Source organism: Vigna radiata, chromosome 4 (genome assembly GCF_000741045.1).
Source record: "Vigna radiata var. radiata cultivar VC1973A chromosome 4, Vradiata_ver6, whole genome shotgun sequence".
NCBI classification, from domain to species: domain Eukaryota; kingdom Viridiplantae; phylum Streptophyta; class Magnoliopsida; order Fabales; family Fabaceae; genus Vigna; species Vigna radiata.
The window spans coordinates 14290449-14303084 of NC_028354.1; the positions used below are offsets into that span (position 1 = coordinate 14290449).

The 12636-nt window shown below is 32.1% G+C and overlaps 1 protein-coding gene across 1 annotated transcript in view; it reads right to left on the reverse strand.

Annotated features, from left to right (window-relative positions):
• Positions 1 to 7887: 7887 nt before the first annotated feature.
• Positions 7888 to 12636, reverse strand: part of LOC111241485 — a 16284-nt gene continuing 11535 nt past the window's right edge. Inside the window, exons 2-5 of the mRNA XM_022779891.1 lie at positions 9428 to 10255; positions 9105 to 9231; positions 8712 to 8798; positions 7888 to 8038 (exon numbers count right to left, since the gene is read on the reverse strand). Of these exons, the coding sequence (XP_022635612.1) occupies positions 9431 to 10255 (825 nt within the window). The 3' untranslated portion in view covers positions 7888 to 8038; positions 8712 to 8798; positions 9105 to 9231; positions 9428 to 9430. The remainder of the gene's footprint in view (positions 8039 to 8711; positions 8799 to 9104; positions 9232 to 9427; positions 10256 to 12636) is intronic.

Sequence of the window (12636 nt, forward strand, 5' to 3'; positions counted from 1 at the left end):
ATCAAGGACATCCTCTATGTACATACTGTAATAGGATGAGTCACACTCAAGAAATATGTTTCTCCTTTCACAACTTTTTCGAACAAGACTTGCCAATGTCTCTAAGGCTAAAATTGTTGACTTCAAATTCTCTAATGGAGAATATCAAGATAGTATCTGAGTCTGAAGTCTAAAAAATTGACACAAACATACGCAAATCCCAACTCCTCGACAACTTACATCTCAATTCATGGTGGGCCAAAATTCATAGATAATTGACTCACGGGTTTCTGGTCACATCTCTAGTAATACCTCCTTGTTTTCATCCTTTTTCTTTCAAAAAAATACTTACTCCAAAACCCTAGCAAATGGCTCTAAAGTTTCTCAAAGGGTGTAGGTCAAGTTTCCCTTTCTCTTTCCTTAAATCTAAAAGTTGTCATTTTTTTTTCTAATTGTCCTATCAATCTAATTTCATTAAGCCAATTAACAAAAAACATTTAATAGTTTAATAACCTTTGGTGACAATTCCATTGTTATATAGGAATGTGTTACCAGACGACAGATTGGAAAAGGATATGAATATAAATGTTTATACTAGTTCATCCTGCATGTGTCCTATTTTGCATCTTTAAGTTCTAAATTTTTGCAGGATCAAGTACACCATCCCCACTTGTCAAAAATGAAAAAACAAAAAAGGTCCCTGAGCTTAGTAGTTTATAGACTTTAGAATGTGAGTACTACTGGGAAAACATGTTAGATCTACTTTTCTTGAAAAGTTTGAATCAAGGTGAACTTATTGTTTTTTTTATCATCCATTTGATATCTAGGGACCAAGTTGTGTCTCATCTTTTAGTTTTAAATATTTTGTCACGTTCATTGGTGAATATTCTAGATGACTTGGACTTATTTTATAAAAGATCATTGTGAATTATTTTCTATTTTTACATCCTTTTTTAATGAAACCAGGAATCAATTCGGTAAAGTAATTAAAATTTTAAGATGTGACAATACCAAAGAATACTTCTCTAATTTTTCTGCAGTTTTAAGTTCATATGGTATTGCAGAGAGAAAAAATAAACACTTGGTTGAGTTGGTCAATGTTAGTATTGATGGGTCTTTTAAACAAAGATTCAGATACAATAACAATGAGATATGAGCTCAATGAACATAATGGATTAACACCACCTTTAATCTAAAACTTTAAGGTCACGAATTTATATAGTGTTCAATTTTTTTCATTTGTAATTAATAAGTAACTTAAACTCATACTTATGTTTCTAAGATAATCAGATGTTATTAATAGAGAATTCAAATCTTTTTACATTACAGGTTTTTTTTTACCATGTATTCCTCATTTCTTCCACCGGGTTTACCCTTACGAGTTTATTATATTTCTTATTGCATAAATACTCACTTGTCTACAACCAGCTCAGAAATATGTTACTTTACTCCTTATGTTATCTTGACATAGATTAATTGTAAATAGTGCCAACTTAATTATTGGAGAGGCAACCCAAAGCTCTGTCTCTTCAATTTTTTTTTACATAAATAACAAATATATTAAATACAGTTGGTTTGTCCCAAATCCATGTATAAGTAATATGTACAACTTACCCATTATCTTGTTTCCTGTATTTTTTATTTCCTACACCTCTACAGGTCTTATTCTAACAAGCATTTCTAGCTCTGGCTGAATAAAGATTCCAAAATTCATAGTAGTTGTAATTATTCAACAAATTCAATTATTATGCATTACACAAGTTTGATTTATACCTCACCATTAAAGTGTAATGCAAATTCTAGAAAAATATAGAAAATCCTAAGATAAAAGTATTGAAAAGTATTACAATATCTAGAATATTGTACAAAATCCTAAGATGGGAAAAATATCAAGAACATTCTACGTAGGTTAAAATCTAGAACATTCCACACAAGTTATGGCTAGCATTTTCTAAAATAGTCTATACCTATGTACTCTACCATTTGAAGAAAGACAACATCTAACAAAACTAAGACAACTACAAAATATATTACTTCCAACTAGTACTTTAACATTTTAATATCTTTATATTTTCTTTATCCCATCAAATATTCCTTTCATAACCTCAAAATACTAACAATGATATAGAGCTACATTCCATCATTTATTGGGCGCAGATAAATTTGAACTCCTTTAAAAAAAGTACTATAACTCCATTCTATACTACTTCCAAATATTTTCTCAACCTATAGCTACTACCAATCAAACATCATTAATTCCAATATCTATTTTCATAGGAGAAAACTCCGATTTTTGGAGTATCAAAATGAAGACATCTTTCAAGATTTATGGGACATTATAGAAGAATGATTAACTATTCTAGAAAACACTTCCACTCTTACTGCAACTTAGAAGAAGGAGTTGAAAGAAAACAAGCAAAAGGATTCAAGGACTTTATTTATTCTTAACAAGCAACTGATGACACAATTTTTCCAAGAATAATAGGTGCCACAAGTGCAAGGCAATCTTTGAACATAATACAAGAGAAGTTTCAAGGAAGTGATGAGGTATGCAATCACTAGTGCAAACATGGCCTCTAACGTCACCCCTTAGATGTCGGATTACATAATATCCAACGTAAAAAATTGACCGGTGGTACTTTCGTAAATAAGTTGGCCATGTAGACATCGGTTAATAGGGGGACCAACGTTTATACATTAAACTGCGACAGATCGTACAATTAAACGCCAAAATGGGAGTGCCAGAATGTGAAAAATCAATTTTTTCGCCATTTAGACATCGGATCCCGCTATCCTGACGTCTAAATAATTTAGACGTCGGTCCCCCTTACATCCGACGTCTAAATGGCTTGACAGAGTCGTTGAAAAGTTGTTTTGGACGTCGTCTCCCCTTACATCCGACGTCTATAAAAATCGAATGGACGTCATATTAGTGAGATCCTCGACGTCTTGTCAAGAATAGGCGTTGGACACTGGCGGGACCGATGTCTTGATTCCTGTTCAATCAGAAACTACGAACTCGCAGTTAAGTGCACTTCATTGTCTTCGCCTTTTCTCTCAGCGACATTGCATTACCAGGTGCATTTCATCTCTTTTGAACCGTTTAAACTTACTTTTACTTAGATTAAATTAGTCTTTAATGTGTTTTTGTTGCGTTTTGGTGCAGTTTTTCTCGTGTCTTTAGGTAGCGTAGTGCACTTTCTCCTTTTGCTAGTTTCTTCATAAGAAAAGCTTACGTCTTTTGGATCTCTTATATCATTTCAACCCAAAATCGAACCTGGGTCCTTGCCTATTTCTCATGTCACCGTATTCTTTTTCATTAGCAGTTGGAATGGAACTAGGCAAAGACCCAAGTTCGGTTTTGGGTTGAAATGACTTAAGAGATCCAAAAGATGCAAGCTTTTCTTATGAGGAAACTAGCAAAGGAAGGAGGTGCTACTATGCTACCCAAAGACACGAGCAAAACTGTACTAAAACACAATGAAAACTCAGTAGACGTCGGTTAATGCCATGCCTGATGTCTATAGTGCCCTTAGACGTCGGTTTTGGTGCAATCTGACGTCTTTATAGACGTCGGACGCTAACGTCACACATAAAAACGTCGGGTCGAGATCGGACGTTAAAGGCCCAAAATAACACACGTCTAAAGCCCTTTCTGCACTAGTGAATGTTAAACTTCATTCTCTAAGACAAAAGTTTGGATTAATAAGAATGAAAAAATTTGAGACGATTAAAGACTACTATTCTAGAATAAAAGAAATAGTCAGATGAGAGTCTATGGAGAAAATTTTCTTGACAAAAAAATAATTGAGAAAATTTTAATTTATGTTCCCAAAAAATATGATGCAACCGCAACCGTGTTTGACAAGGAAGAGATTGGGCTACATTGTCATTAACACAACTAATGGACTGTCTTGAAGCTTATGAATAAAGATTGAAAAAACATGAAGAAGACTTGGTAGAAAATGCCTTTCAATCAAAACTAAAATTACGGTGTCAAAATAAAGAATATGAATGGAATAAAAATAGAGGAGAAATTTTTGGAAATAAACAAAATTATAGAAGCTTTTCTTCGTCAAGGAAAATATCCTCCATGTGGCATATGTAAAAAGACAAGTCACTTGGAAAACGATTTTTGGCATCATGGAAAACCTCAATGTCAGTACTACAAGAACTTTGGTCATGTGGAGAAGTATTATAGTAATAAAAATAAGCATCAATCAAACTTTGTCGAAGAACATAATCAGGAGCAAAGCTTATTCTAAGAATAAAAAATCTCCTACCAGAGAAGGAAATTGGTACTTGAATAGTGGATGTAGTAATTAGATGGAGAAAGATCAATTCATCTTCAAAGACATTGATAAATTTGTCAATGTCAAAGTTCGGTTGGGAAATGACACAATAGTGGAGTCTCGAGGTAAAGGAACTATCATGGTGAAGACAAAGAAAGGTATAAGGACATTTTACTAGTTCTCAATCTTAAAGAGAATCTTTTAAGTAATAGCCAAATGATGGAGAATGGATATTCTCTTCATTTTGAGAAAGATACATGCAAAACTTATGATAGTATAAGGATAAAAATCAACCAAGTATAAATGGAGTAGAAGCTTTCCTATAAACCTTAAACCTGGAACTAATATTGCTATGAAGAAAAATGTTGATGACTCATCACTTTGGCATCGGAGATTTGGCCACTTCAACACATATGCCATAAAGCTTTTATATCAGAAAAGCATGAGGAGAGATCTTCCATGCTCGAAGGAAAATAATGAATCCTGCAAAGGATTTCTCCTTGACAAACAACATTGATTACATTATCAACGGTTAAAGCATATGGAAGGCAAAAGACTTACTAGAGTTGGTCCATATTGATATTTTTGGACTGATAAGGACGCCTTCATTGATGACTTCTCTAGAATGACATAGGTCTATTTCTTAAAGGCAATGTCATAAGTCTTTGGAATATTCAGGAAATTCAAGGCCCCTATCTAGAAGCAAAGTGGAAAATAGATATAAGTACTTAGAAGTGATCGTGGAAAGGATTTACACATCTCACTAGTTTGACAAATTCTACAAAGATGAAGGAATAGAGCGACAATTGACAATCGCATATTCTCCACAAAAACCTGATGTGTCAGAGAGAAAGAATCTCACATTCATGGAGATGGAAAAACTAATGCCAAAAGAGAAAACTATGCTTAACATTTTTTGGGTTGAAGCAGTTTATTGGAGTTGAAGAAAGCCATTAGCTAAACACCTACGAGTATTTGGATCTATCTCCTACATACATGTTGGGATATAGTACACAGTCAAAAGACTATCGAGGAATAAGGTTGAAGACAAGACTATACGATGAATATTCTTGGGATATAGTACATAGTCAAAAGGCTATCGAGTCTACAACCTATAAACAAAAAAGCTCATCATTAGTTGAGATGTTAAGGTTGATGAAAAAGATTCTTGGAATTAGGAAGAAGAAAAATGTATTAAAATCAACGTTTTAGTTCCAATGCAACAATCTCAAGAAGAAACTCAAGAAGAGGCAAAAGATTCATGTACGCTTTCTCCACCTCTACAATAACAACAAGATTCATCACCTGAATCCACTCCAAGACAAATAACATCTTTGGTAGACATATACGAAACTTGCAATACAATCGTGATTGAGCCTAACTTTTATAAAGAAGCACGAAAGAAAGAAGTATAGGTTAAGGCCATGAAAAAAGAGATTAAAATGATTGAAAAGAATAAGACTTGGGAGCTTGTAAAATGCCCGCATTAAAAACACATCATTAGAGTGAAATGGATATATAAAACAAAGTTCAATCCTGATAGAACTATACAAAAGCATAAGGCAAGATTTTTCAATAAAGACTACTCACAACAATCAGGAATTAACTACAATGAGACATTTGCTCCAGTCACATAACAAAAGACCAAATTGCGGATATTTTTACAAAGGCGTTACCAAGACCAAGATTTGAATTAGTGAACGCTATGCTTGGAGTTATCGAATTTCATCAAAGAGGAATATTAAAGTGTAATGCAAATTTTAGAAGAATATAGAAAATCCTAAGACAAAAGTATTGAAATGTAATACAATGTCTAGAATATTATAGAAAACCCTAAGGTAGGAAAATAAAAATAAAAAACATTCTACATAGGTAAAAACTAGAACATTCGATATGTTGTGGCTAGCATTTTCTAGAATAACACTAGTCTATAAATTGTTAGCAAAAAAAATTAAAGACAGAGTTTTGATGATGTACAGAATTGCACAACACATGATTCAAGAAGACAAATTGAAGATCTCTTATTATGGAAAGCTTTTGTAATAATCTTAGTTATGTATTAGTGCTCAAATATGTAATAGGGGTTGATTCTTGTACTCTCTATATGATAAATTGCTGTTGAGAATCAAACACAAGCGGTTTTAATCGATTAAACCTAGTTTTAATCGATTAAAACGAGGCTAGAACTGAAAACCCAAATGGCTCTGGCATAATCGATTAACACTAGCTTTAATCGATTAATTAATCGATTAAAATCTGGATTAATCGATTAACACTAGCCGTTGGAGGTTTCAGGTTGAAAAACTAGCCGTTGTACTCATTTTAATCGATTAATACTAATATTAATCAATTAAATGCGTTAAATGGCCAGTTTTCGTAAAATGGAAGAGTATTGGTCTGAGTCTATAAATTGGCTCACTATTTCTTTCAAAAAGAACTCTTCCCTTGTGCTTGAAACATCTGATATCATTGAGAACTTAGTGTTTGTACTGAAGCTAGAGAAACTCTTGTCTGCAAAGCTGAGAAGTGCTACTGCAGTGACAGAGGAATAGCTTGATCATCCTTAGTGCGTCTGAGGAAGTGCTTGGAAGAGAATCATCCTTCGTGAAGTATTCGAAGGAGGTGGTCATCCTTTGTGAAGACTCAAAGGAGGTGTAAGTTCATCTCTTGTGGTTTCAAGAGAGGTGGTATTCTAAACTCTTACAAGTTAATTTTCTGCGTGATTATTAATTGTAATTGTTTTGTGTTTAGTGGAAAAAGCTTTATCTTGATTTTGAGATAAGCGACTGGACGTAGGATCTTTGTGATCTGAAGATAAAATCACTTGTGCAATTTTTCTCTCTTCCTTACTCTATTCAATTCAGTTTAATTATCTGCTTTGTAAGTGAAATTGAAAAAAATATTAAAAGGCACGAAAAAGGTATATAACCAATTCACCCCCCTCTTGGTTTGTTATCCCACGCTAATAATTCCATTGCAGCAATTCTAACATAAATATCTATGTATTCTATCATTTGAAGAAAAAAAAAACATCTAATACAACTAAGACAATTGCAAAATATATCATTTCAAACTACTACTTTTACATTCTACTATTTCACATTTTCTTTATCCTATCAATTATTCCTTTCACAACCTCAAAATACTAACACTCACCAAACCAACCCATTCAATGCACATAATCTTTCTCCCCTTTCCTTTTAGATTCTTACTTAGTCTCCACAAGGATATGAGATAACTACATTAATTAACACCTAATTCTATTCACAGCCTCAAGTTATCAAACCTTTGGTGGTTCTTACCACCTTCAATAATTCATGACCTTTCTACAACTTATAACTATAGTACATTGGCTCTTCCTAACATTTTACTCGCAGTCACCCTTATGCAGGTCTATTTGAAACCTGATAGAGAAATGTCTCTATGTGATGAAATACATGTATATCCTGCCGCCGCTTCCAAAGCCATCTCCCCAAAATATAGCAAGAATACAAAACTTAAAAATAACAGTGGCAGAGATGACATTGTTACGAAGTTTAATCTTCAAAGTATTTTAAGTTCAGCACTAACATGCATACAGAATATAAAAAACTTAATCCGATACAATAGATGGTCGTGTAGGTCCACATTATTTGTATTTGAAGCATTTCAAAACAACAAAAAAGAGATTCAGAATAAACTTTTGTTCATGATATATACTTGTATACACTAGTTATCATCATCGTTCCCTCCGCCTCCGATATTGCAATGCGGAAATCACAGCTAACCTAACAAAAAAATAAAAGAACAATTATATGTACAGAAGTTTAATTAATTTGTTTCAAATAAAGTAATCAAATTCATGCAATGACAATAAATGAGAATTATATTCAACTATTTTGGTGGGGCATTCAGTCCCTTGTTGTAAATAGTTATGAAAAAGTATGTGGTAAAAGCATACTCTTATTATATTTCTTATATTTACAGTGATCCATGTGTAGTTGTTCAAATGAAATCCTAAGTATTTGAAAGTCCGATCTTATGTTTTAATGTGTCTCCAATTATTAAATAAGAGAGACAATTAAGAGAAACAAATAACACACGGGTCTCCATACTTTACTTTTCATGTAACGAAATTAATCATACTTATATCTTTTGCTTATTTTAAACTAGTTATTATAAAAACTCGGTTGGTTTATGAGCATTGTTACATAGGTTAATCTGTTTGTATAATTGATAATTGTTTTATCAGTTATATTCTTCTTTATATCACTCTTCTGCTCTCTTCCGCCAATATGAACCAGTATCATCTCCTTCCTCTTCCAATTTTCTTCCCCATCCTTTTCATATCCCAATTTCTCTAAAAAAGCGTTATCCATGGTCAACCATCAATAGATAACACTTATTTTAAAACATTATCTGATATCTATGCAATTTTTTAATAGTAATGAAATAACTAACCTTCAAACCTCTGTTTTCCTTCCTAACTCATTACTGTCATCATGATAAAAAAAACGCTCATTACAGTCATCATGACTCATGGATTACCTGAATATATGAAAAATAGTGAGTTGATAGGAAAAACTTTATATAAAAGATTCAGGTTTTTTTTAAGCTAAAAGATTTTATAAAGAACCTGGGATTGTTCTTACGACAAAGATTTTAATGACATCTTACTCAATTTACTATGAAAGTTTTGATATTGTAAAATTCATTGAGTATTGCAAAATAACAGATTGCATCAAAATAACGGACATGCACCAAGGAGTTTCATTCTGAAAGTTTCATGTGTGAAGAAAAGACTAGGATATATAACATCATTCTATTACTAAAATATTATTAATGAGTTCTTACCTGATTGTGAAACAACTTTTGGATCGTTGTGTTAAGATCGCCGTCAAAAGTTGATTCAGAATCTTTTGATGTTTGAATCTTCAAAAAGATTGACGCTTTAATGACTCCTTCTTATTGGGGCATTCAGCTACCAATACGTTTTTCAAATAAGATTTAAATTAATTATCCATCAAACAAACCTACTCATATATAATATATTATATTCTAATTGATTTGAGGATAAGAGAAGTATTTTATATCACGAGAAAAAAAAATAGTAATGTAATACAAAAGAAGACTATTTAGTTTATATAAAAAAAATAATTAGGATAAGTAATTCTGACCTTTCATTGAAATAAGCTTTGGACAGTTGTGTTGAGATCGATGTGGAAAGTGAAATCAGAATCTTCGGATGTTTGAATCCCTGAAAACATTGCTAGTTTTATGACTCCTTCAGAGAAAGTTATCATATTAGAACATTCAGTAATCATCATCTTTTGTAAACATGGGCATTGCAATGTGGCATTTCCTGAATAAAACCTCCTTAGCCTCGGTAAGCATTCCAGCTTAATCCATCTGAGTCGTCCAAATATTATCTGATCACAATCATCTTCCTCTTCATTTCTTGTAATTTCTTTGATTGATCCACAATATCCTATGCTTAGAGTCTCAAGTTTCACCAAACTTTTGAGTGTTGTAAAAGTGAATAAATACTCCATCCTTTCGCAGTCTATCACATATAAATCTTTAAGATTGATGAATGATACTGCACAAGAAACTATTCTTTCTACCAGAGGGCACTTGTAAAGCTTTAACAGTTCAAGTTTTTCAGTGTATGGTTGTACCCACGTGTGCTCTAAACCTATACACTCCAACTCCTTTAATTCCAACAAATATAATTGTTTCAATCCAGCAAGTACTTTGTCTTGAACTTGAAGCTTTTTAGAGGGAAATATCTCCTTCAGACCAAAGCATTTTTCTACTGTAAGCCATTCTAAATTGGGTAGCTTGTGAAAGAAATCAAAAGGCAAACTATCTTTCCCATTGTTATCATCCTCAAAGAATAGTACAAGATATTTTAAATTACAAAGAAGGTCTTGTGGCAAACGTGCATCACTCATTAGCTTAATGTTTTCCTCATTGAGTGTAAGTCCCTTCAATTTAGGAGAAACCTGACAATTGAAGTCAAACAAATTCAAAAGACGAGATGTGTTGATGTTAGTTAGATACAAAGAAGAATTTATTAATAAAAAGAAAAAGAAACACAAAAGGTTAAATTCTAATGCTTCATTACCTTTTCAATCGAGAACAAAGGTTGTTGTAACAACTTACTAGGGCCCTCTAAAACTTCTTTTTTACTATCATCATCAAAGCTTGATCTGAATAGCTTCAGCTTAGGACAACATTCCACATATAACCTATATAACAAGGGACATTCTAGATGATGCTTTCCAGGGTAAAAGCAACTCAACAGTGGCATGTTTTCAAGATATAGACATGACAAACAAGGGAATTCAAACATTATTGTCATTCCATGTTCCATTTCATCTTCCCTTCCAACTATTTCTACCATTTTCTCACAGTTCTGTATATCAAGTGTCTCCAACTTCCCAAGATTTTTGGCAAGTGATAAAGGGAACAATGTTAATAGGCTTCCACAACCATCAACATCCACTTCCTGCAAATTGGAAAAGCTGACAATTTCTTCAATATTTTCCTTCCATACAACTTTTAAATTTGACAAGTCCTTTAATATAAGCTTTTTCAAACCAAAGATTATTCCCTTTGTTTCAACCTCAATCTCATCAGTGTCAAATATTACTTCTACTTCATTGGAGCTATGCACATTCAATTCTTTTAGGTTCTTCAAGTAAGGAAGTACATGAGATGGAATTACGAAGGATCTATTGCACGTTATATCGAATTNCAACTTTGTAAAACTGCCAAAAAAGTTGTCTGATACAATAGGTTTTGTGTGTTGAACTTCCATCATCCCAAGATAATCATCAAGAATCATAAGCTTTGAGTAGTTGAAAAAATCCTTACAAGACAAGACAAGAAACTCGATGTCAATATAATGGAAAAGTTTCATATGTTTGATATTTGATTAAGATAATTGGCATTTGAATGAATACTTAAGTCAAATTTTGGTAATTGGCCTGCAGCTTATTTATTTATGTATTTATTTTTATAATAGGTGCCAATTATCTAAGATATAAAAAGAGAAAAATAGAATAAAAGATGGCTAAAGGTTTTCTGACCAAAATGCAAAAAAAAAAAAAAAGAAAAAAAAGTTATAAAAGAATAATGGAGTGATAACAAGTAACTTTGTTTTGAGAAATAGACCAACCAGTTGAATCCAAAAATCCGTTTACTCATTTAGTGTTTGGCCTTTTAGAATTACAGACTCAATCTCCAATCGAATTATTTATAGTATATGATCCATTAGACTTACAAATCCGATCTCCATTTGAATGAAAAAAACTGGAAAACTCGAACAAAATCAGCTTCTAAAATTAAAGTTTTGTTTTGAAGAATCGATTCGAATTTTTTTAAAATGTTTTGTAAATTTCATTTGGAAATTTCCTTAGAGGTAAAAAACGTAAAATATTTTGTATTTCTTTCTAGAAACCATTCATTTTTAAATAATAATATTATGTATTGTTGAACCTTAATCCTAAATACTATGAAAATATTTTATTTTTATGCAAATTTTGAAATATTGTACAAAAGACTAAGATATGTAGAAAAAAATCAAGAACATTCTACATAATGTAAAAATCTAAAAGATTTCACATGAGTTGTGACTAGTATCTTTTAGAATAATGTATGGGTCTATAAATACCAATATAATCTACCAGTTCAGGTAAGATAACATCTACCACAACTAAGACAACTACAAAATACATTTCTTTATCTCAACATATTCTTTATCCCATCAACTATTTTTTTCACAACCTAAAAATATGAAAATTGTACCTTGTAAAATAATTATCCATCAAACAAAACCTACTGCTAAATAATATAATATATTATAAATGATTTGAGGTTAAGAAAAGAGTATTTTATAACAAAAAAAAAATAGTAATGTAATACTATTTAGTATATATAGCAAAAGTAATTAGGATAAGTAATTCTGACCTTTTCATGAAATAAGCTTTGGATAGTTGTGTTGAGATCGACGTGGAAAGTGAAATCAGAATCGTTTAATGTTTGAATCCCCGAAAACATTGCAAGTTTTATGAGTCCTTCAGAGAAAGTTATCATATTGGAACATTCAGTAATCATCATCTGTTGTAAACATGGGCATTGCAATGTGGCATTTCCTGAATAAAAGCTTATTAGCCTCGGTAAGTATTCCAGCTTAANNNATCTGAGTCGTCCAAATAATATCTCATCAGAACCATCTTCCTCTTCATTTCTTGCAATTTCTTTGATTGATCCACAATTTCTTATGATTAGAGTCTCAAGTTTCACCAAACTTTTGAGTGTTGCAAACGTGAATAAATACTCCATCCTTTCGCAGTGCATCACATATAAATATTTAAGATTG